The sequence below is a fragment of the Loxodonta africana genome, chromosome 13 (genome assembly GCF_030014295.1).
Source record: "Loxodonta africana isolate mLoxAfr1 chromosome 13, mLoxAfr1.hap2, whole genome shotgun sequence".
In the NCBI taxonomy this organism is placed as follows: domain Eukaryota; kingdom Metazoa; phylum Chordata; class Mammalia; order Proboscidea; family Elephantidae; genus Loxodonta; species Loxodonta africana.
This window is the reverse complement of record NC_087354.1, coordinates 12,847,271-12,872,118: the sequence shown is the minus strand read 5'-3', so window position 1 is coordinate 12,872,118 and position 24,848 is coordinate 12,847,271. Positions and strand designations below refer to the sequence as shown.

At 45.9% G+C, this 24,848-nt stretch overlaps 1 protein-coding gene across 1 annotated transcript in view; it reads right to left on the bottom strand.

The window, feature by feature from the left end:
- The window catches only part of PCSK6 (proprotein convertase subtilisin/kexin type 6), a 267,283-nt gene that overhangs the window by 16,406 nt on the left and 226,029 nt on the right, over positions 1-24,848 (bottom strand). Inside the window, exons 15-18 of the mRNA XM_064296238.1 lie at positions 9,693-9,795; positions 6,290-6,486; positions 4,084-4,171; positions 326-429 (exon numbers count right to left, since the gene is read on the bottom strand). Of these exons, the coding sequence (XP_064152308.1) occupies positions 326-429; positions 4,084-4,171; positions 6,290-6,486; positions 9,693-9,795 (492 nt within the window). The remainder of the gene's footprint in view (positions 1-325; positions 430-4,083; positions 4,172-6,289; positions 6,487-9,692; positions 9,796-24,848) is intronic.

The following is a 24,848-nucleotide window of genomic DNA, read 5'->3' as shown; positions in this document are numbered from 1 at the left end:
CCCTCCCACACCTCACCCACCTCTGTCTGCCTGTGTGCACAGTCTCACCCACTCTGTCGCAAGAGCTGAGCTCCCGGCAAGGCAGTGGAGGCCGTTAGCATTCCCTCACAGACGGAAACCGCCACCACTCGGTGGGTTTCTCAGACTTGGAAACCCCTGCATGATTGTTCGAAGGGGCCCTTTGGGTTTTAATGCTGCAACAAACGTGCAAGGCCACGATGTCCAGGACCACCTTGGTTTCAGAATTATTGTCCGGCAGACCCCGGCTGCCTAGGGTATGACTGTTTGGTGTAGGGGTCAAGGCCCTGGCAGGTGGCCGACTCACCAACACAGGTCTGGCAGGTGGGGTGGCACTTCCCGCATTGGATCAGCTCCGAGTCAAAGTAGGTGCCTGGCTCACAGTCTGGAATGCAGCTGCCCCTCGCAAGGCTGTTGGAAAGAAAACAAGGTAAGTTCCCAAATCCGTCTCAAAGTCCGAAGCAAGTTATGGTTGCCATTGAAAGCCTTTCACGAGAAGACAAGAAGCTCCTGAAGCATAGCTACTTGTGTCACTTAAGAACTAATGAAAGCAGAGAAGCTGTACTGCAGTCAGCTGGAGGCATACTGCAGTGGGGATCTGGGGACCAGGGCCACCACCAGTAGGCCGTTGGCCTGAGGCTTCCCTCAAGGCCCCATGGTTCTTTTCTAGGTTTAAGAGCCCGTGTACTCAGCTTCTCTCCTGGTTTGTGATGGCTTCTCTTCCCTGATGTTTCCCAAACTCAAGAGGGGGAACTTCAGCATATATGGGTGACCCCTGGGGCACACTGGCCCAGTGTGATGGTTAATTTTATGTATCAACTTGACTACTCTATGATTCTCAGTGGTTTGGCCGACACTGGACTGGTTGCTGTTCTGTAACGTGATGTCATGCAATGACCTTCCATAATTGTGGTCTGATGTGACCAACCAATCATTTCAAAGAGGAATTTTCCTGGGGGTGTGGTCTGCCTCCAGTATATAAATGGATTTCCTAGAAAAGCTCACTCTCACCCTTGCTCTCGACCCTGCACACTTTGCGTCATCTGACCTCTGGTTCCTGGGACATATTCTGCAGAAGTCTCTGGTCTGCTGCCTGACCTGTACATGTTCGATTCACTAGCCCCCACAACTCCATGTGTCAGCAAAAGTCTCCAGCCTACTGCCTGACCTATGGATTGGGGTCTTGCCAGCCCCCACATTGTGTGACCCATTTCCTCGAAGTAAATCTCCCTCTGGTTTTGCTCCTTCAGAGAACCCAGCTAAGACACCCGGGCTCCCCCTGGGCTGAGGCCACCTCCGGGAGGGTTTACCGTTTACAGTTGTGTAACACAGAATTTAACTTTGCCTCAGAAGATGTCTGGTCTTTGTCCGGCTAACAATATGATTTAAGGTGGGGGATGGCCACACCTTAGGGTGGGGACTGGCCTTGCCAGAAAGACCAACAATGTGATTTAGGATGGGGGTCTGGGTCATGCCTGGAGACTGACCTGGGTCTGGGGACTGAGATCAGCCACGTGGATAATCAATCCTGCCGACATGATAAAGTCCCAATAAAGACTCTGAACACTGAGGCTGGAGGAGCTTCCTTGGTTGGCAATGCTCTGTGCACATTGTCACACATCGATCCCAGGAAAATAACACAGCCTGGCTCCATGGGGAGAAGTTGCATGTGGTCCTTCCCCTGACTCTGCTCCACGCACTGCTTCCCTTGGCTGATTTTAATCTGTATCCTTTGCCTATAATATACCATAACTGTGAGTATAACAGTCTTCAGTGAATTCTGTGAGTACTTTTGGCAAATCGCTAAACCTGAGGGTGGTTTTGGGAACCCCCTGAACTTGTGGTTGGTGTCAGCAGTGAACAGGTCTTGAGTGGACATGTCTTCCTCTAACTTTGTAGCTGGTCAAACCCCTCACAATACCATATGTGGGGTGGGGGTGGCAAGGCTGATCCTGAAACACATGTCCGCTCCTGCCATGCCTTGGCTCAAAACCTTCTGTGGCTTCACAAGGGACTTCAAATTTAATCCATTACTAGAACCTACTAGGCCCTGTTTTCTTCTTTAACCTCATTGGGTGCCTGCCCTCACCTCATTCCAGCGAGACAGCATGTGATGGTCATTTTATGTGTCAACTTGCCTAGGCTATGGTTCCCAGTTGTTTGGCCAATCACTAGTCTTGTTGCTCCATAATGTAATCTAATGTAATGTGATTAGCTTACATGTAATGTAATGACCTCCATAATGTAAACTTATGTAATATAATAGACCAATCAGTTGAAAATGGAGTTTCTCTAAGGCGACTTCTTCCTCTAGGCTATAAATAGGTATTTTGGCAGAACTTCATGCCGTACTCTTCCTGTTGCCTGACCTACAGATCTTAGACTTGCCAGACCCCTACAATCGCATGAGTCAATTCCTTGAAGTAAATCTCTCTCTCTCTATTATCACTGGCTCTGTTTCTCTAGAGAACTCTAAGACACAACCTACGAGCAGCTCATGAGCTTGGACTCTGGAGCTGGGCAGCCCAAGCTGGGGCCTAGGCTCTGCCACTTCCTAGCTGTGAGACCCTGGGCAAGCCACTTAGCCTCTCTGGGCCTCCATTTCCTCACCTGTTCACGGGTTCAATGGTTCCTACATCACTTGGAGTTTTGAGGACCAAATGAGCTAACTCATGTAAAGCACTGGAGCAGCATCTGACAGATGGCAAGTGTAAATATTATTTCTTTACTTCCTCAGATTATGCCGCATTTGATGCAAACATCCTAAATGGCTTTGTCACTGAACCTATTGACCAAGCTCTCTTGGTGTATCTGCTGGACCCAGACTCCTGCATTAAGGGGAAGGATGTCTGTGCTGCAGGCTGGGGGTCCACAAGCCCCTCTGCGTGGAGGCGAACACACACCCAGGGCTCTTCCTCACCACACATCAGGGCTGCTGCACGTGCAGTTAAATCACGTCTCTAATAACTGCTGCCCTAGTCCCCCACTAAATCTTCCTATATTTCTTCCCCTAAAGAGAAGGATGGCCAGGAGGCAGTAGCACAGCTGATCTCTAACTGCTTTAGCATGATAGTGATAATTTAAAGTCATAGCAGCACTGGGATGGAGGGAGTCTGAGGCAGGGAAGGAGGTGGCCTGAGGTCCTTTAGTGCCTCCCTACGCCAAGGGTGCTGCTGGACCAACAGCAGATGCATCCCCTGGGAGCCTCAGAAATGCAGAGTCTCAGGGCCCACCAGACCTGCTGGATCAGAATCTGCATTTTCATAAGAGCCCTGGTGATCCCTGCACACAATGTGGGTGAGGAGCACTGCTTTAGCTGACCTTCCCCCTTTTCGCCTAAAATGCAGGCCTGGCTTCCTTTCCAGGGTGGGATTGTTTGAAGCACAATTTCTAATAAAGTGGTTTCTACATAGTAACTTGGAGGAACAAATGCTGTACACTTGATGACATTCAATAGGCTAAACAAGCATTTAAACATACTCCAATAGAAACCATTATCCCAGGAAAATGTTTTTAAAGGAAAGCTGTGCTGAGGTTCACCAGGCTGAGCTGGGTGGCACAGGGGAAACCAGGGATCTAAAGAGCTTCCTCAGGGAGCAAGCTCCCCAACTGGAGAAAGAGACCAGAAACTGGGGAAAAAAGAGGCATGGGAGAGCAGGGAGGGTGGGCGCTGCACCACAGTCCACCCCTTGCTGGGTCTGGGAGGGAAAGTGAAGGAGGTGGGGTTACTGGCGCCTAAAAGAGGGGAGACTTGTGCTTCCCTTAAGAGCTGCTCACCCTCCCAGCAGTAAGCTCTACTTTATAATACCATAAACTGTTGCCTTTACCAGTTTTCCAAATGTATAAAATCTAGAAATTTTATCCATCCTCTAACTTTCCATCCGAAACACCAATAATCTATAAGTGGAAATATGATTTAACAGGTTTGGAATCCTTGCCCTGAAAAGCTTTGGGCCTCTGAAATTTTAGCTTTTAGAAAAAGATGCAAAACTTCATAAATTAATTACACAATCCCCAAGAATGTAAACCCTTTGGCACTCTTCAGGCTTGAAGTGAAGGCCTTACCTGAATCCTTCTTTACAGATGGTACATTTCTCTGGCTCATCAATGCACTTTTTACAGCTTGGGTGGCATTTAAGACAGTTTTTCTGGCCTGGAGAAAAACATCATCGTGAGGAAACGGGGAGGGGGAGAACTGCAGGAAATGGATCTGGGCAAATAAGGCTGTAGCTTTGCCAAGTGGGCTGCAGGAACAGCTCTCTTTACCAGGGCGTCTCCAGAAGGAAAAGAACTCATGAGACAGGCAGAGGCCACGGCAGGAACAGCGTGCCCAGCTGTGGGGTCACGGAACCTCTCCTCTCCTTCCTAAGGTAAACGAAAGTTCTCCAGCAACCGAGAGGCTTCAGAGGTGGCCCCTTTCCAGGGGAGACCTGCCCTGGTTCTCCTTGTTTCAAAAGGGACTGATGCTATCACTGGGCAGGTGAGCCAAGAGATTAATCAGGTGCAAATCTTGATCAAAGTGACGGGGGCCTGGGTTGTCTCTCAGCTCAGTGCTTTCACAGGGTGTCTCTACTGAACCCATGACAGCCCACCATCCCTCACGGGAAACTCCGGGCAATCACAGCTGCCACCTGCGTTTGCGTAAGTTATGATCTAGATCGCTCACTGTCGCACCTCATCAAATACCACCTTCATGATGCCTGAATGGTAGGGGCACACTGGGCCTCATCTCCCTGAGAGACTGTTCCAGTCCTGGAAGGTCAGGGCTGCGTCCTCCCTAGGCTCCACCTGTGGCATCACCGCCACGTGGCAGTACCCAGTGAGGACGGTGAGTGAAGGAGTGTGGCTGGTGCTGCCCAGGGAGGGGCTGGGATGATGAAGTCCCACTGCAAACGGCTCTGTTTGGCAGCCCAGGGCAGGGGTCACAAAGCTATGAAACAGGTCTTGTATGACTATTTGTTTTCCCTCAAAGAGACTCAGGTTACTTGATAGCTTTATGTGCCCTTCTGCAAAGGAGTAAGGGCAACGCCATGACAGGCAGTCAAGGATGCCTCCTGTTCACAAGGGCCCAGAGCGGGAAGGCCTGCTGCCTGCAAAATTGCAGACATCAAAATGCTCAGTTCTCCATAACTTGTTTAAGAACTACCTTCGTCAACCCAACCAAAATGCTCCACTGAGCCTCTTTCAGGACGAGGTGAGTTGGTGAAATACTGGCATGAAGTCTCAAGCCCGAGCCCCTGCCCATTCCACCCACCTTCCCATGACTGGCACTGCAGGCCCACCTGGCAAGTGGCAGAAAGGCAGGACAGCTGGCGCCCCTGCTCTGAGTTCAATTCCATCTCTGCTGTTACTAGTTTGGGGCCTTTTAGCCTCTCTCAGCTTCACTCCCCATCTGTAGGACTTGGAGCACATCACCCTGCCCCTCAGGAGTGTGGTCAGGTTACATGAGACGGTATCCATGAAGTGCCTGGCAAAAATTAACCATCCCTTATCCCGAGTCACTGGGTGGTGCAAACAGTTAACGTGCTCAGCTGCTAACTAAAAGGTTAGAGGTCTGAGTTCACCCAGAGGTGTCTCTGAAGAAAGGCCTGGCTATCTACTTACAAAAAATCAGCCGTTGAACACCCTGTGGAGCACAGTTCTACTCTGACACACATGCAGTCACCACGAATCTGTGTCAACTTGATGGCAACGGGTTAACTGGTCTCCCGAGCCCAGCCGGCACTAGGCTGGAGGCTCATCTTCACTTACGGGGGACGGTAAACCTGCCTGTACTTAAGTCCCAATTTCATCTCAGCAGTTCTTCCCAGGAGGGCTCTCCTCCTTTCAAACACGGACTCCATAGCTTGTGCTCAATCTCCTGGCTCTGCCCCAAGCACTCACCCTGTGCTACAGAGATGCAGGCAGCACAGTCTTCCTGGGTGGGAAACTGTAGGACCGCAGGGCACCCTTAGTGCCCCCTCTTTGGATGTCTGAAGGCAGACTGAGCTGGAGCTGGCTGGCCCCTCTGCCTCCCCACCCTTCATCAGTGACAGGCGTTGACCTGCTGAGATGTGCAACTCCCCACACCACCCCAGGTCCTGGCCAGGTTTGTACATGACCTGCCACCAACTCACAGGGCTGACCGCTTTGCTTTCCTCTTCCTCCCCTCCCTGCCCCCTGCTGAAGGTCCTCCCTCAGAACACCAGATACAGGAAGCAGAGGTCAGCAGAGGGAGGACCAGCATAAGCGGGAGCGGGCTCTTTTCTCCTACCCGCGGACACGCACTTACTTTCATCAGCGTAAAATCCCACTGGACACAGCGTCACACAGGCACTCATCTCCTGGTGGTGGTAGAATCCGCGGCGGCAAGACAGGCACTGGGTGGGGGCCCTGCCCAAGCAGGACTCACAGCCCTTGTGACACCGGCGGCAGCGCCTTGCTGCTGTGTCCCCGAAGTAGCCCAAGGGGCATGTGCTCACGCACTTCCTGTGGGGAGCAGAGCTATGAGGCCTGTCCAACTCAGCCCAGACCACCTTGCTGTCCGCCTGCCCTGCCAGCCATCCCGGGGCCAGGCCAAGGCAGGGCAGTGGGTTTCAAAGGATCTCCCCAAGCCTTAGGGGCCCAGCCAGAGTCAGCAAAGCTATGAAGGAACAAAGACCCCAGGTGTCCATTTTGGACCATCAAAGCCTGGGTCTTGGTGCAGGTGGGAGGTTTGTAAGAACATAGGTGGAGGCTCTGAGGACTCTGATGGGACCCTTAAGCTGTGTTTGGTGTCCGGAAGGCACCAGGATGACGGTATTGACTTCTGGAGCACTTCCTCGGGGCCTGCTGGCCAGTCTTATGGCTCAGTAGGCTGAGTAAAGGTGTGTTTGGGAACTCCCCGGTGCCCACACCCAGCTCCACTGTGCACTGGCCACGCCTCTGCCATGAACACTTGTGGATGTATTTCCATTGTTCAGGACAAAGCAGCCAGATTGGGGTGTTCGGGGCAGTAGGTAAGCTGTCACCGAGCAGTGATCCCACTCAAAAAACCACTGGATCATCCAGGGAGAATTAGGCAGGAATGGTGGGGCAGAGAATCTCCTCCGTGGGGCGTGGGAATGAGGCTGGATCTCCCTTTGTGCAGGATCACCCAAGTGTGGCTGATACTGGCAGGCGTAGGGTATGAGAGAGCAGGTGTGTCAGATCTGGGCTGGGGTGGGAGCAGGTTTGGGGTTGGATCTGTCTGCCCAGGTCTGCCGGAGGGCCAGGCAGCATCTCGTCATCTACGCCCTCCAGGCTGGCACGGTGTGGCAGGTGTTCAAGAGAGTGTAAAATGAGCCTGGCCCCGGGAGACCTGGATGGAGGAGGAAGGGGGTGGTACAGAGCTGGAGGAGGGCTCCTGGAACAGAGTTCAGCACCTGGTGGCAAGGACACACAGGAGGGCAGACTCGCCGGAACGGCCAACCTGGTCCTGGGCAGTTAACCACATCCTGGGGCCTGTAGGTCAGAGCCCCCAAAGGCCCACCCCTCTGGGGGGGGCAAGGCTTACCGGCTCTCCAGGGAGCTCCCAGGACAGCATGTGTGACACTGACACCCAGCTTGTGACAAACGACTGGGAAACGACCAAAGAGGCTCAGGCCATGTGAGTCCATGCTACCCTAGTTGGCAGTGAGGAGACTGGGTGGCTGAGAAAAACACAGGCCCTAAAACCATCTTTGTATACATTTACCAGTGGCCACCTCGGCACGCTCAGCGTGACTGGTTATGGACTGAACTGTGTCCCCCCCAAAAGATGTGCTGAAGTCCTTGCCCTTGCATCGATGAGTATGTCATTGTTTGGAGAAACAGGACTTTTCTTTGTAAATGTTATCAGTTAATGAGGTCAGACTGGAGTAGGGTGGGTTCTAGACCTAATCCCTTCTGAGGAGGGACAGATTATCCAGCACTTACCTTGCCTATCAGATCATCTGTAGGAACAATTTCACTACAGGTTAGTAAGTAAGAGCAAGTCAGCCCATGCTTACTTTGCTTACTGGGTCATCTGTCCCCGTCAGGGATTGTAAATTTGAAAGGGACTTTGATTCTCTGGAAAGGTGCTGTGGGGGTGGGTGAGAGACTGATCCTGGCCATACCTGGAAACAGAATCTCTGATATGAAAAAATGTGAAACTGTTCACTACAGATGGTCTGGTAAGCAAGGTAAGCACTGTGCTTACCTTGCCTACTGGGTCATCTGCCCCTGCTTCTGAGTGGTGTTTATAAAAGAGGACAGACATGGAGACAGGCACACACTCAGGGGGAAGAACCCACGTGAAGACGTGTTCACAAGCAGCAAAGGAAGGCCAAGGATTGCCGCTGGCAGCTACCAGGAGCTAGGAGGGAGGCACGGAACCCCCAGAAAAAACTGACACAGCTGATACCCTGATCTGGACTTCCAGCCTCCAGACTGTGAGGCAATAAATATCTGGTCTTAGGTCGTGGGTACTGTAAATGCTGCATGTGTACTCATATAAAACCGGGCATATGGGGGCACAGTTACAGAAACTACTTAGACATCAGGGCTGAACTACTGGACATGAAGGTTAAGGACCATAGTCTTGTGGCACATCTAGGTCAACTGACGAAACACAGTTCATAAAGACAATGTTCTACATCCTAGCCTGGCGAGCAGAATCTGGGGTCTTACAAGCTTGTGGGTGGCCATCTACGAAGCAACTATTGGTCTCTTCCCACCTGGGGCAAAGGAGAGCGAAGAATACCAAAGGCTCAAGGAAGCAATTAATCCAAAGAACTAATAGCCTTCATGAACCACAGCTTCCTGTAACCTGAAACCAGAAGAAGTGGATGATACCCCGCTGCCACTACCCACTTCTCTGGCTGGGATCACGACAGAAGGTTCTGGTTAGAACAGGTAAAAAACACAGAACAAAATTCAAATTAAAAAAAAAAAAAAAAATCAGACTTACTGGTCTGAAAGAGACTAGAGGAACCCCCAAAACTACTGCCCTAAGACAACCTTCCAACATGAAGCTATAGATACTCACTCCAGGAGGCTGCCTTTCAGTCAAATAATAGACAAGACTATAAAATAAACAGTAACACCCGGGAAGAATGTGCTGCTTAGAACAATCGACTATACAAGACCAGAAGGGCAACATTTGCCTAAATCCAAAGATGAGAAGACAGGGAGGGACAGAAAAACCGACTAATGGAAACGGGGAGCCTAGGGAGGAAATGGGAAGAGTGCTGACACACTGTGGGGATTGCAACCAAGGTCATGAAACAATTTGTGTTAAGAATTACTGATTGGAAAATTAATTTGATATGTAAACTTTCACCTAAAGCACAATAAAATGTTAAAAAAAATTTGTGTTCTTATAAGTCACTCACTTTGTGGTCCTTCTGTTACGGAAGCTCTAGGAGACTAAGAAAATCTCATTTTTGTTTAACAAAGATGGATAGAAAAAGATTTATAAATACAGACATCAAAATGCTACAGCTCCTAATTTCTCTGTGATGGACATATATGCCTTTTGTGATGACAACAAAAAGTTACTAGAAAAATTTTAAGCCCAAAGCCTCAACAAGATTTCCTGTCTAGGGTGCTACATGTATTCTGAATTGGTGCATCAGGTTGTGGGGGGCTAAGGTCACAGCTGGGTGGGGCCCAGGGGCATGCAGTGGAAGCCCTGCCTGTCCCTCCCCCATTACCTGCCAGTCTTGGTGCTCCCCAGGCTGAAGTGCACACAGTTCAAGCACTGGTCTGCGTTGCGGCCATCGCAGCCTTTGTCACCACACTCTGGATGGCACGCACCTTAAAGAGACAAGGATTTCCTTTTATCCCTAAAGATGCACTCTTACCCAGAAGTGAGCTCTCCATGGGGACAGTGCATCTGACCCAGCGAGCTAGAAGGCAGAGCCTTGCACAGGAGCCCTCCCCACAGGACCTGATGGCAGGTGCAGGCTGGGCCCAGTGCGGGATCTCTGTTGGCGTCGGAACACTGCACGCAGGGATTCCATGAGAGCAAGTCAAATAGCCAAGGGGGAGGGGGTGGGTAGGGACCAAGGTCAGTGAAGATACAGAATCGTGAGAGCTCAAAGACAAGGTTGTGATGACAAGGCAGAGCCAGTCACTGTGCTGGGATGGTCAGGTCCTCTGATGTACTTCTGTGCAGGATAAAGCAGCCAGGATGGGGTGTTCAGGGAGTTAGGTAGCTGCTCCCAAGCACTGATCATCTGACATGAATGAGGCAGAGAAGGCCCTGCCTGGGTGGTGGGGGTGAGTGTGAATGTTCCTGTGTTCAGGACGCCCTGGCTGTGCTGCCCCCTGGCTGTGCTGAGCACGTGTGGGGTTGCTTCGTGCCTGGACAGGGGCAGCTGCCTGGGCTGTCTGCTTTTGAGCAGACCTCCTTTTTAGCTTCCTTCACCTCTAGCCCTCAGTGGTGGGCCCTGGAGCCCCCTCTGGTCCCCAAATCCTAACTCTGGGGCCTGTGTTGTGGAGGAAGTGATGGAGAGAAACACAGAAAGGCTCAGTGGACTCTACAAACCTTGCCCCTCTAGGTTCTTCCATCTAGTATGCCACAGGGAGGAGCCCTGTTTTAAACTTCTCACCCCCTTGAGGTGGCTGGGGCACTGTTTGTAGCCAGGCTCAGGGTTCTGAAGAACACAGACTCCTGCTTGGACCATGACCTACCAAAGCTGGTGTTGAGGTAGGGTCCTCCTGCCTGACTTGGCCACCTGGCCCTCCTAAACCAGGTAAGCGGGTCAGGAAAACCTTATCACCTCACTGAATGGATAGCTCCACTTGATAGGTATAAACCAAAACCAAACCAAACCCAGTGCCGTCAAGTCGATTCTGACTCATAGCGACCCTATAGGACAGAGTACAATTGCCCCATAGAGTTTCCAAGGAGTGCCTGGTGGATTCAAACTGCCGACCCTTTGGTTCGCAGCTGTAGCACTTAACTACTATGCCACCGGGGTTTCCTCGATAGGTATTAAAAAAAAAAAATTTTTTTTTTTTTTTTGGAGAAAAGGTATAGGGAGGGCTTAAATGTACATTGTCAAGGCTTTTGAGCCTTTGGAAGAAAAATAACGTACAAAAGTTTTAGTTGTTGGAGCGGGTGGGACATGAGTTCAGAAGCAAAGAGTAGGCAATTGCTGGCCACCAGGATTTCACGGGGGATGTGAGGGAAAGAAAAAGCCCCCACTCTCTGCTGCCCATAATGGGCCTCTTTGCTGAGCTGCACGATGCCTCCTTCGTTCATTTTTAAGAGCCTATAGACCTTGCTGACGTTATAGCCACTGTGTTTTGCTCCCCTCCCAGAAGGTTCACCGTTGTTGATGTTTCCAGAGTGTTCTTTCTGTGTCCTCCTGTCCTGCCCCCCACTGCAAACGCCTCTCAGTGCTCTAGACCCATCTCCCTGGCCTTGGGTTGGCAGGGGCAATGGAGTCCACGCTCAAGTTCTATGTTCTACTACACATTTTCACCATTTCCAAACTTGTCATTGAGCCAACCTTCCCTGCTTCCGAGCACCCTCTGCAACTTTTTGGCTCCATTCTGTTTCAGATAAGAATTGGCTAACTCTCATCTCCACTCATTTCAGCAGATTTGGTTCTTGCTTGACTTCATGCCAGACCATCTATGGAGGTATCCACGGAAATGCCTTGCGGCACTGCACTTTGGTGTTTAATTACCCATTGAGCCGAAAACACACATACTTGGGCACTGAGCTCTGGCCCTGCAGTGACCTCGATGACACAGGTGACCAACAACCCTCCAGCCTTCCCCCCACCGTACTTGCTCCATAGGGCTCCATCTGTTTGATAACAGTGAATGGTTTTGGGGGCACAGGGAGGAGAGACCAATGTCCTCAATCCTTACAGGCACAGCAGGTTTTGTCCAGTTTGCTCACTGCTGTAGCCAGCTCCTAGAATCACGTGAGCATCTGCCAAATGATGGAAGGATGAGTGAATGGATGAAAGGAGAGGGGACAGAAAGAAGGAACCATCTGCACACAGAATGCTTTCTCCCCAGGACTGGATGGCCTGGGAGGGGTCTGGGGCAGGCTTCCAGCTAGTGGCCCACGATCTGTCAGGAGTGTTTTTACAGGCTCCCCTCCCTCCGTGTGTGTGAGGACCTCATCCTCAGTCCATTCTCTTCCCCTGTCTCTGGGGTCTGCGGAAGAGAATTTTGTCAATAATGATGAGTGGATGCCTTCTACAAGGCTGGGGCCACACAACAGCAAGAGCAGAAGGTGACCCAGCACCATGCTGCAAAGACTGGGTTAAACATGGCCATCCTGGAACTAAGATAGTAGCTTAGTCACACGCACCATAATGTCTCATTGTACCAAAACCCGAAAAACCAAGTGAGACAGAAGCACATAACAATCTGGGAACCTTGTACATCAAAAAAGGAGATTTAAGAACTGACTGGAACAACGACTGGAAGGAAAAAATGAGTGAATGCAGCGAACGAAGAGTAACATGGAACAGAGTTGCTCAGCCATCTTAGGACAAAGCTGGTAGAGACCCCTGGTGAAGAAAATAGCAAGGCAACTTCATGACTTTTCCAAAAGGGACAGAGAAACTCTGTAGACACACACGGAAAGAAGCAGAGCCAGGGAAGGAGCCAGGAGCCAGAAGCAGAGATACTCAGGAGTGGTGGCCCCTGACCTGAGGGGTGAGTGGTGCACATGAGGTGGTGGACCCGCGGAGTGTCGGCAGGAGGTCTCCCACCCAACTGGTCCCTGGGCAGACCTCCCCCAAACTCGAGAGGGGACAGGTCCCACTCGCTGGCTGCAGTGGACACAAGGTGCTCCAGCACCCGTGTATACTAGCCGGTGGGGGGGGGGGTGGGTTCACTCTTCCTCACCCTATCCTCCTGATTGGAGATGGCAGAGGATCCCATACCCCAACCACCTTGCCTGACCGGGGGACCACAACACAAGCCTCTCCGCTTTTCCCCTACTCTACCCAGTGCCATCCACTACCCACCCTTGCCCACCCAACGAGTGAGACTAGGCAAACCCTGTGTGCACACCTGCCTGCCGCCTATACCTCCCCAAGGGCCTGGTGGTGGTCAGTGGGAAGACAGTGAGAGAGTCGGCCTGCTGCTCTGCTGAGGGGCAGAGGAGATGCGACTGCATGTTCATCCACCTGCAGCCCCTTCCTTCCTCCCCGTCTGGTGCTACCGTGTATGCATCGGCACAGCACGACTGGCGCTACCGTGTATGCATCTGCGCAGCATGACTCCCTCCCTTGACCTGCCCAGTGATGTGTGGAGGAGCTGTGACTGAACGTGCACCCCCTCGAGGCCCTTTCCTTTCTCCTCCTGCCCAGTGTGAAGTGAAAGCAGAGCAAGTGTGTATATATCTGGACCCTACGCCTTCCTCCCTCTCCCTGCCCACTGACAGGCAGATGCAGTGTGACTGAGCACGCACCTGCCTTTTCTCTTTCCTCCCTTTCCCTGCCCAGGAGGAGGTGGAGGTATTGGGACTGCACATGAGTCCATCTGCTGCACTCCTTTAGCACCCACACCTCTCCCTCCAACCGGCGAGAGATGACAACCACGCCCCTACTCGCCTGCTACACCTACCACACTGGCCCCTCTACCTGCAAGAAAAGCACTACTACCTGCTCCTGTACCACTGATCCTAAGACAGACGAAGGCTAAAGCCCCACCAACCCACCCTCAAATGGCCTGCAAGACCAGTAAGTAGAGACCTGAGCTTCCACACCTACCTACTGTCCCACTCGCAGTGGCAGGTTGGGAGCACTCCAGCATGGCCAGTTCAGCAACCAGAGCATCATGCTAGCCACGCCTTCCAGGAATCATCAAAACAAAACAAAAAACAGGACCCAGCAAACAATTATACAATTAAAAAACAAATACAGTAACTCCTTAATGTCCCAGAGATGACAGACAATAGCAAACCACCTAAAGAAGCAGGGCAAGATGACCCTGGCAAGTGACCAAAATAAAGAACCAGAAAACCTCCCTGAGGAAAATATAATGAAGCTCCCTGATAAGGAATTCAAAAGACTTATGTATAGGGTCCTCAAAGGAATCAAGGACAACACAGATAAAATCATGGAAAACAGATGAAACTATGGAAACAACATACAAAAACAAGGAAAACACAGACAAAATATTAGAAGAATTCAGGAAAACAATACAAGAACAAAACGGCAAAATAAACAGACAATTGAAAAGCATACAAAAACAGCAAGTAGAAGTCCAGAAGCTTAACAATAAAATTTCAGAAATAGACAACTCAGTAGAAAGTCATGGGAATAGATTTGAAACATTGGAAGACAGGATCAGCAGGATAGAAGACAAATCCCTCGACAATAATCTGTTCAAGGAACACCAACAAAAAAAAAAGAAAGAAGAAAAATGAAGAAAGACTAACAGTTATGTGGGACACTATCAAGAGGAATAACTTAAGCATGATTGGAATCCCAGAAGGGAAGGAAACAACAAAAAGCATAGAGAGAATTGAAGATTTGCTGACAGAAAACTTCCCTAATATCATGAAAGATGAGGAGATAACCATCCCAGAAGCACAACAAACCCCATACAGGATAGATTCCAAAAGAACACCAAGACATATCATAACCAAACTTTCCAAAACCAAAGACAGAATCCTAAAAGCAGCTCAGGAAAAATGAAAAGTCACCTACAAACGGGCATCAGTAAGACTAAACTCTGATTACTTGGCACAAACCAGGCAGAGAAGAAGGCAATGAGATGACATACAGAAAAAAAAAAAAATCACCAAACAAGAATTTTATATCCAGCAAAATTGTCCCTGAAATGTGATGGTAAATTAGGACATTTCCAGATAAACAGAAATCAAGGAAACTTGTAAAAACCAGACCAACTTTTTAAGAATTGTTACAAGAAGTCCTTCAGACAGAAAACTAACAACACCAGACAACAACTTGAGATTAAAATACATGACAATATCAACCAGGTATCAAAACAGATAAAGAACTCTCAAAAATAAAGCTAGGGAACCAGAGATGTTGATCTTAATTGACAACAACTTCAAAACATAAGGGGTGCACAAATGGTATAGGTTTAGAACTTCCAAAGGAAGAGGAAGTCAAGGCAACATCAAGAAATAAATGACTGCTTTAAACTTAGGAAGATAAAGGTAAATTTCACAGCAACCACTAAGAAAGTTAACAAACCTACCCATCAAAATAAAAGAAGAAAATCATAAAGACTCAGTATACACAAAACCAACAACAATGAAGGAAATGAAAAGAAAAGCCACAATCAAAAAGTACTTAGCACAGAACATTAAGTGGAATGAAGAAACAGTCAACACCATAAAAAACAAACAAAAAAACAAAATGACAGTAATAAATTCATACCTATCGATAATCATATGGAATGTCAATGGCCTAAACGCAACAGTAAAGAGATGGAGAGTGAGAGAATGGATTAAAAAAATATGACCCATTGTTATGCCATCTGTAAGTGACACACCTTAGACACAAAGATGTAAGTAAACTAAAACTTAAAGGATGGAGAAGGATATATCAAGTAAACAATAACCAAAAAAGAGCAGGTGTGACAATATTAATCTCTGATAAAATACACTATAAGGCAAAATCTATCATAAAAGACAAGGAAGGACATTATATGATTAAAAGGGTCAATTCACCAAGAGGACATAAACATATTAGATATATACACACCCAACGACAGAGCTCCAAAATACATAAAACAAACTCTAACGGCACTGAAAAGAGAAACAGACACTTCCACAATACTAGAAGACTTTAACACATCACTCTTGGGGAAGGACAGACCAACTAGAAAGAAGCTCAAAAAAGACAGAGAAGAGCTAACTACCAAAATCAACCAACCTGACCTTATAGACACATACAGAACACTTCACTCAACAGCGGCAAAATACACATTCTTCTCTAATACTCATGGGTCATTCTTCAGAAGAGACCACATTTTAGGCCACAAAGCAAGCCTCAACAAATTCAAAAACATCAAAATAATAGAAAGCATCTCCTCTGATTACAACACTAGAAAAATAGAAATCAATAACAGGAAGAGCAAGTAAAAAAATCTAATAGATGAAAACTGAATAACGTCCTTCTTAAAAACTACTGAATAATAGAAGAAATCAAAGATGAAATTAACAAATACCTAGAATTAAATGAGAATGAAAACACAACATACCAAAATCTTTGGAGGCACAGCAAAAACAGTGCTCAGAGGTCAATTTATAGCAACAAATGCACACATCAAAAAAGAAGTGCAAAAATCATAATGTTAACCTTACAACTTGAACAATTAGAAAGAGAGCAGCAAAAGAAGCCCATAGTCGCCAGAAGAAATGAAATAATAAAAATTAGAGAAGAAATAAATGAAACAGAAAAGAAAAACAATAGAATCAACTGAAATAAAAAGGGTACTATGAACATTAGGAAAACTGTACTCCGAGAAATTTGAAAACCTAGAGGAAATGGACAAATTTCTGGAAACACACTACCCACCTAAAATAACACAAACTGAGGTCAAAAATTTTAACAGACTCATAACGAAAGAAGAAACTGAAGTGGTCATAAAAAAACTCTCCCCCCAAAACAAAAAAAGCCCCAGCCCGGATGGCTTCCTGGATAGTTCTACCAAACATCCAGAGAAGAGTTGACACCAGTTATACTCAAACTACTCCAAATACTAGAAAAGGAAGGAATACTTTCAAATTCATTTTAGGAAGCCATATAACCCTGATACCAAAACCAGGCAAACACCTCACTATAAAAGAATTGCCAATAGAATTCAACAGCGTATCAAAAAATATTATATCACGACCAAGTGGGATTCACACTAGGCATGCTGATGATGGTTCAACATTAGAAAATCAACCAACGTAATCCACCACACAAGTAAAACATCTCAATCAACACAGAAAAAGCATCTGATAAAATCCAACACCGATTCCTGATGATAACCTCTCATCAAAACAGGAATAGAAGGCAATTCCTCCATGTAATGAAGGAAATTTAAATAAAACCAACAGCCAATAGAGAGAGTCTGAAAACATTTCCCTTGATAATGGCAACCAGACAAGGATGCCCTTTATCACCACTCTCATTCAACACTGTGCTAGAGGTCCTACTGAGAGCAATAAGGCGAGAAAAGGAAATAAAGAACATTCAAATTGGCAAGGAAGGAGTAAAACTATCCTTATTCACAGATGGCATTATCCTATGCGTAGAAAATCCCAAACACTCCACAAGAAAGCTACTGGAACTAATAGAAGGATTCAGCAAAATGGCAGGATACAAGGTCCACATAGAAAAATCAGTTGGATTCTTCTACATCAACAAAGAGAACTTTGAAAAGGAACAAAAGATAAAATACTTAGGAATAAATCTACCCAGGGGTGTAAAAGACTTATACAAAGAAAACTACAAAACACTACTGCAAGAAACCAAAAGAGACCTACATAAATGAAAAAAAAACATACCATGTGCTTCGATGACATTGTTGTTGCTAGGTGCCATCGAGTTGGTTCTCATAGCGACCCTGTGTACAACAGAATGAAACACTGCCCAGTCCTGCACCATCCTCACAATCGTTGTTATGCTTCAGCCCATTGTTGCAGCCACTGTGTCAGTCCATTGCTCAGGGTCTTCCTGTATTTCACTCGTCCTCCACTTTACCAAGCATGATGTCCTTCTCCTTCCTGAAAACATGTCCGAAGTTTATGAGATGTAATCTCGCCATTCTTGCTTCTAAGGAGCACGCTGATTGTACTTCTTCCGAGACAAATTTGTTTCTCTTTTGACATTGCAAGGCATATTTGATATTCATCTCCGAAACCACAATTCAAAGGTGTCAATTCTTCTTCAGTCCTCCTTATTCATCGTACAGCTTTCAACTGCATATGAGGCAATCGAAAACACCACGGCTTGGGTCAGGTGCACCTTAATCCTCAGGGTGACATCTTCACTTTTCAATACTTTAAAGAGGTCTTTTGCAGCAGATTTGCCCAATGCAATGCGTCTTTTGATTTCCTGACTGCTGCTTCCATGGGTGCTGATTGTGAATCCAAGTAAAATGAAATCCTTGACAACTTCAATCTTTTCTCCATTTATCATGATGTTGCTTATTGGTCCAGTTGTGATGATTTTCGTTTTCTTTATGTTGAGGTGTAATCCATACCGAAGGCTGTGGTCTTTGATCTTCATCAGTAAGTGCTCGAAGTCCTCTTCACTTTCAGCAAACAAGGCTGTGTCATCTGCATAAGGCAGGTTGTTAATGAGTCTTCTTCCAATCCTGATGCCTCATTCTTCTTCATATAGTCCAGTTTCTGGGATTATCTGCTCAGCATACAGATTGAGTAAGTATGGTGAAAGGGTACAACCCTGACACATATCTTTCCTGACTTTAAATCACGAAGTATCCCCTTGTTCTTGATCTATGTACAGGTTCCTCATAAGCAAAATAAAGTGTTTTGGATTTCCCATTCTTTGCATGTTATCCATAATTTATTGTGATCCACACAGTTGAATGCCTTTGCATAGTCCATAAAACACAGGTAAACATCCTTCTGGTATTCTCTGCTTTCAGCCAGGGTCCATCTGACATGAGCACTGTTATCCCTGGTTCCACGTTCTCTTCTGAAACCAGCCTGAATTTCTGGCAGTCCCCTGTCAATATACTACTGCAGCCGCTTTTGAATGATCTTCAGCAAAATTTTACTTGTGTGTGATATTAATGCTATTGTTGGATAATTTCCACATTCGGTTGGATCACCTTTGTTGGAACAGGAATGAATATGGATCTTTTCCAGTCAGCTGGCCAGAAAGCTGTCCTCCAAATTTCCCAGCACAGACGAGTGAACACTTCCAGTGCTGCATCTATTTGTTGAAATATCTCAACTGCTATTCTGACAATTCCTGGAGTCTTGTTTTTTTTTTTTTTTGCCAATGCCTTTTGTGCAGCTTGGACTTCTTCCTACAGTACCATCAGTTCCTGATCATATGCTACCTTCTGAAATGTCTGAACATCGACCATTTCTTTTTGGTCCAGTGACTCTCTATTCCTTCCTTCTTCTTTGGATGCTTCCTGCGTAGTTTAATATTTTCCATGTAGAGTCCTTCAATATTGCAACTCGAGGCTTGAAGTTTTTCTTCAGTTCTTTCAGCTTGAGAAATGCCAAGCTTGTTCTCCTCTTTTAGTTTTCTACCTCCAGGTCTTTGCACATGTCATTATGATACTTTATCTTCTCGAGCCACCCTTTGAAATCTTCTGTTTGCATTAGCTACTCAACATTCAAGAGCAAGTTTCAGAGTCTCTTCTAACACCCATTTTGGTCTTTTCTTTCTTTCTTGTCTTATTAGTGACCTCTTGCTTTCTTTGTGTATGATGTCCTTGATGTCGCTGCACAACTGGTCTGGTCTTCGGTCATTAGTGTTCAGTGCATCAGATCTATTCTTGAGGAGGTCTCTAAATTCAGGAGGGATATACCCACGGTTGTACTTTCGCTCTCTTGGATTTGTTCTAATTTTCTTCAGTTTCAACTTGAACTTGCATATGATTAATTGATGGTTTGTTCCACAGTTGGCCCCTGCCCTTGTTCTGACTGATGATATTGAGCTTTTCCATCATCTCTTCCCACAGATGTAGCTGATTTGATTTCTGTGTATTCCATCTGGTGAGGTCCACATGTATAGTCGCCGTTTACGTTGTTGAAAAAAGGTATTTTCAATGAAGAAGTCATTGGTCTTGCAAAATTCTATCATGTGATTTCCAGCATCATTTCTATCAACGAGGCCATATTTTCCAACTACTGATCCTTCTTTATCTCCAACTTTCGAATTCTAATCACCACTAATTATCGATGAATCCTGATTTTATGCTTGGTCAATGTCAGACTGCAGAATTGGTAAAAAGCTTCAATTTCTTCTTTTGGCCTTAGTGGTTTCTGTGTAAATTTGAATAATGGTCATATTAACTGGTCTTCCTTGTACGCATGTGGATATTATCCTATCGCTGACAGTGTTGTTTTTCAGGATAGAGCTTGAGATGTTCTTTTTGTTGATGAATGCCACGTCATTTCTCCTTGTCATTCCTGTCATAGTAGACCATATGATTGTCCAATTCAAGATGGCCAATATCAGTCCATTTCAGCTCACTAATGCCTACGATATTGACGTTTACCTGTTCCATTTCATTTTTCTTTTTGTATGTGTGCATTTACTGATATAAATTGACCTCTGAGCACTGCTTTTGCTGTGTCCCAGAGGTTTTGATAGGAAGTGTTTTCATTCTCGTTGCATTCTATGAATTTCTTTATTCCCGCCTTAATGTCTTCTATAACCCAGTCTTTTTTCAGCAGGGTATTGTTCAGTTTCCAAGTATTTGATTTATTTTCCCTAATTTTTCTGTTATTGATTTCCACTTTTACGGCCTTGTGGTCTGAGAAGATGCTTTTTAATATTTCGATGTTTTGGATTCTGCAAAGGTTTGTTTTATGACCTAATATGTGGTCTCTTCTAGAGAATGTTCCATGTGTGCCAGAAAAAAAAGTATACTTTGCAGCAGTTGGGTGGAGTGTTCTGTACAAGTCTATGAGGTCAAGTTGGTTGACTGTAGCAATTAGGTCTTCCGTGTCTGTATTGAGCTTCTTACTGGAAGTCCTGTCCTTCTCCAAAAGTGGTGTGTTGAAGTCTCCTACTTCCGTGTCTGTATTGAGCTTCTTACTGGAAGTCCTGTCCTTCTCCAAAAGTGGTGCGTTGAAGTCTCCTACTATAATTGTGGAGGTGTCTATCTCACTTTTCAGTTCTGTTAAAGTTTGTTTTATGTATCTTGCAGCCCTGTCATTGGGTGCATAAATATTTAATATGGTTATATCTTCCTGATCAATTGTGCTTTAATCATTATGTAGTGTCCTTCTTTATCCTTTGTGGTGGATTTAACTTTAAAGTCTATTTTGTCAGAAATTAATATTGCTACTCCTGCTCTTTTTTGCTTGTTGTTTGCTTGATATATTTTTTCCATCCTTTGAGTTTTAGTTTGTTTGTGTCTCTAAGTCTAAGGTGTGTCTCTTGTAGGCAGCATATAGACGGATCGTGTTTCTTTATCCAGTCTGAGACTCTCTGTCTCTTTGTTGGTGCATTTAGTCCATTTACATTCAGCGTAATTATAGATAAGTATGTGTTTAGTGCTGTCATTTTGATGCCTTTTTATGTGTGTTGTTGACAATTTCATTTTTCCACTTACTTTTTTGTGCTGAGATGTTTTTCTTTGTAAATTGTGCGTTCCTCATTTTCATAGTATTTGACTCTATATTTGCTGAGTTGTCATGTTTTTCTTGGTTTTTATTTTGAGTTACGGAGTTGTTGTATTTCTTTGTGGTTACCTTAATATTTACCCCTATTTTTCTAAGTAAAAACCTAACTCGTATCGTCCTATATCACCTTGTTTCCCTCTCCATATGGCAGTTCTATGCCACCTGTATTTAGTCCCTCTTTTTGATTATTGTGATCTTTTACACGTTGACTTCAATGATTCCCTGTTTTGAGCGTTTTTTTCTTTTTAAAATTAATCTTAATTTGTTTTTGTGATTTCCCTATTTGAATTGATATCAGGATGTTCTGTTCTATGACTTTGTGTTGTGCTGGTATCTGATATTATTGGTTTTCTGACCAATTGCCTTTAGTATTTCTTGTAGCTTTGGTTTGGTTTTTGCAAATTCTCTAAGCTTGTATTTATCTGTAAGTGTTTTAATTTCGCCTTCATATTTTAGAGAGTTTTGCTGGATATATGATCCTTGGCTGGCAGTTTTTCTCCTTCAGTGCTCTATATATCTCATCCCATTGCCTTCTTGACTGCATGGTTTCTGCTGAGTAGTCTGAACTTATTCTTATTGATTCTCCTTTGTAGGAGACCTTTCTTTTATCCCTGGCTGCTTTTAAAATTTTCTCTTTATCTTTGGTTTTGGCAAGTTTGATGATAATATGTCTTGGTGATTTTCTTTTTGGATCAGTCTTAAATGGGGTTCGACGAGCATCTTGGATAGATATCCTTTCATCTTTCATGATGTCAGGGAAGTTTTCTGCCAACAGATCTTCAACTATTCTCTCTGTATTTTCTGTCATCCCTTCCTGTTCTGGGACTCCAATCATACGCAAGTTATTCTTCTTGATAGAGTCCCACATGATTCTTAGGGTTTCTTCATTTTTTAAAATTCTTTTATCTGATTTTTTTTCAGCTATATTGGTGTCAATTCCCTTGTCCTCCAGATCCCCCACCCTGCCTCCCAATCGCTCGAGTCTGCTCCTCTGACTTCCTATTGAGCTGTCTAATTCTGTAATTTTACGGTTAATCTTTTGGATTTCTGAATGCTGTCTCTCTATGAATTCTTGCAGCTTATTAATTTTTCCACTATGTTCTTGAATGATCTTTTTGAGTTCTTCAACTGCTTTATCAGTGTGTTCCTTGGCTTTTTCTGTAGATTGCCTTAGTTCATTTCTGAGGTCACCCCTGATGTCTTGAAGCATTCTGTAAATTAGTTTTTTATATTCTGCATCTGGCAATTCCAGGATAACATCTTCATTTGGGAAAGATTTTGATTCTTTAGTTTGGGGAGTTGTAGAAGCAATCATGGTGTGCTTCTTTATGTGGTTTGATATTGACTGGTATCTCTGAGCCATCTCTAAGATATTGTAGTGATTTATTCTATATTTGCTCACTGAATCTTATCTTGTTTTGTTTTCTTTCAATATACTTAGATGGGCTACTAGATTGCACTGTCTTGATTATTGTAGCCCTTGACTCACTTATGTCCTATTACCAGCTGGTTTGGCCTGTTACCAGATATATAAGCCTAAGAGTCCATTTGCTATTCTTGAGTAGAATCTGATTTTGGGTCATCAAGTGTGTGGTGCAGACTGTCACCCATCCACCTAGAGAAGTAGCAGTGATAGTTGTGTGCACCAGATTCTAGTAGCAGCAGGGTTTCACACTCCAGGCGGGGGCAGGATGCTGACAGTCTTCCCCCAAGTGCCAGTGAGGTAGGTGTGTCTCTATTCCTAAAGCACTTTGGTGGGTGGGCTCTGCAGCTGTACCTTAGGCCCCCAGTGCAAGAACCTCTACAGATTGGTAGGTGTCACCCTCCTTAGACCCCTAAGGCAGGAGGCCAGGTGGTCTGGGGGTAGCTTCAGCCCTCAGTTCCCTGTTGTGGGTCAGTGAGGGCTCTGTTGAACATGCAGAGATATCAGATCTGGGAAACTTGTCTTTCCAGTAATCCGCTAAAACAATTACAGTCAGATCCCTATCAGAATTGCCTTTGCATTATAATAGCCACCTTGTTCCCTGTAGGGATGAAAGCCCAAGACTTTGGATCACATATGTTTGGCTGGAGCTAGTTCTGTGTTTTTAGTCCAATTAGGGAAGGATTTTTGGTCCCTGGGTTTTTTGTAGCTGCTTCTCTCAGGCCAGGAGAATGGGTTAGGAAAAGACAAAAAAAAAAAAAAAAAGAAAGTAAAACCGCAGCACACTTCACTCTCTGGCTCAGGAAATTCCAATGTTAATGAAGCCGCCTGGGAAGGGGAGGGGAGGGTTCAGATAAATAGGAGAGAGTAGCACCCCAGAATATAGACAAAGTTACTTATCTTTCTTGGGATGACTGTTTTATCTGAGATTCCCCAGGGGCGTGTTGACTGTGTGCGCTGGCTGGGTAGAGATTGCCCCCGAGGGTCGGGCCTGCGTCCTGTGCTTGTGCTGTCTCAGAAGCCGTGGTCAGTTCCTCTGCTCCCACTCCAATGCCCAGCGCCAAGGTTCCCCAGCTGGGACGCCGCACTCCAGGCTCCAAAACCAGTTGCTGCCTCCTGGTGACTTCTCCTCCTGTCAGCCGCATTGCTGCGCTGCCTGCGTGCACTGGCTGGGCTTCCTCCGAGGTCACTTCTGGGGGCTAGGGCTGCATCCCGTGTTTGCGCCATCTCAGGATGCCGTGCTCAGCTCCCCTGCGCCCAGTCCAAAGCCTGGCGCCAAGGTTTCCTGACTGGGACGCTGGCTCCAGGCTCTGAAAACAGTCGCTGCTTCCCCACGGTTGTTTGTTCTCAGTCTCTGTCACTCAGGTCAACTCTTTAGATCTGTGTTTGATGGTCAGGGTTCGTAGATTGTCATGTACGTGATCGATTCACTTGTTTTTCCGAGTCTTTGTTGCAAAAGGGATCCGAGGTAGCTTCTACCTAGTCAGCCATCTTGGCCCCGCCCTCTGTTCCATTTCATTTTTGACGACTTCCAATTTTCCCAGATTTATACTCTTGGATGGGAAGCCCTAATACTATGAAAATGACAATACTACCCAAAGCAATATATAGATATAATGCAATCCTGATCCAAATCCCAATAGCATTCTTCAATAAGATGGAAAAACTAATCACTAACTTTATATGAAAGGGAAAGAAGCCTTGAATAAGTAAAGCATTATTAAAGAAGAACAAAGTAGGTGGCCTTACATCACTTGATCTCAAACCTACAGTATTCAAAACAGCCTGGTACTGGTACAACAACAGACATGTAGACCAGTAGAATAGAACTGAGGACCCAGACATAAATCTATCCACTTATGGATAGCTGATCTTCGACAACGGACCATTAACTCGGGAAAAGACAGTTTCTTCAACAAATGGCAAAACTGGATAGCTATCTGTAGAAAAATGAAACATGATCCATACCTCACACCACACATAAAAACTAACTCAAAAATGGATCAAAGACCTAAATATAAAACCTAAAATCATAAAGATCATGGAGGAGAAAACGGGGACAATGCCAGGGGCCCTAATATATGGCATAAATAGAATGCCAAACGT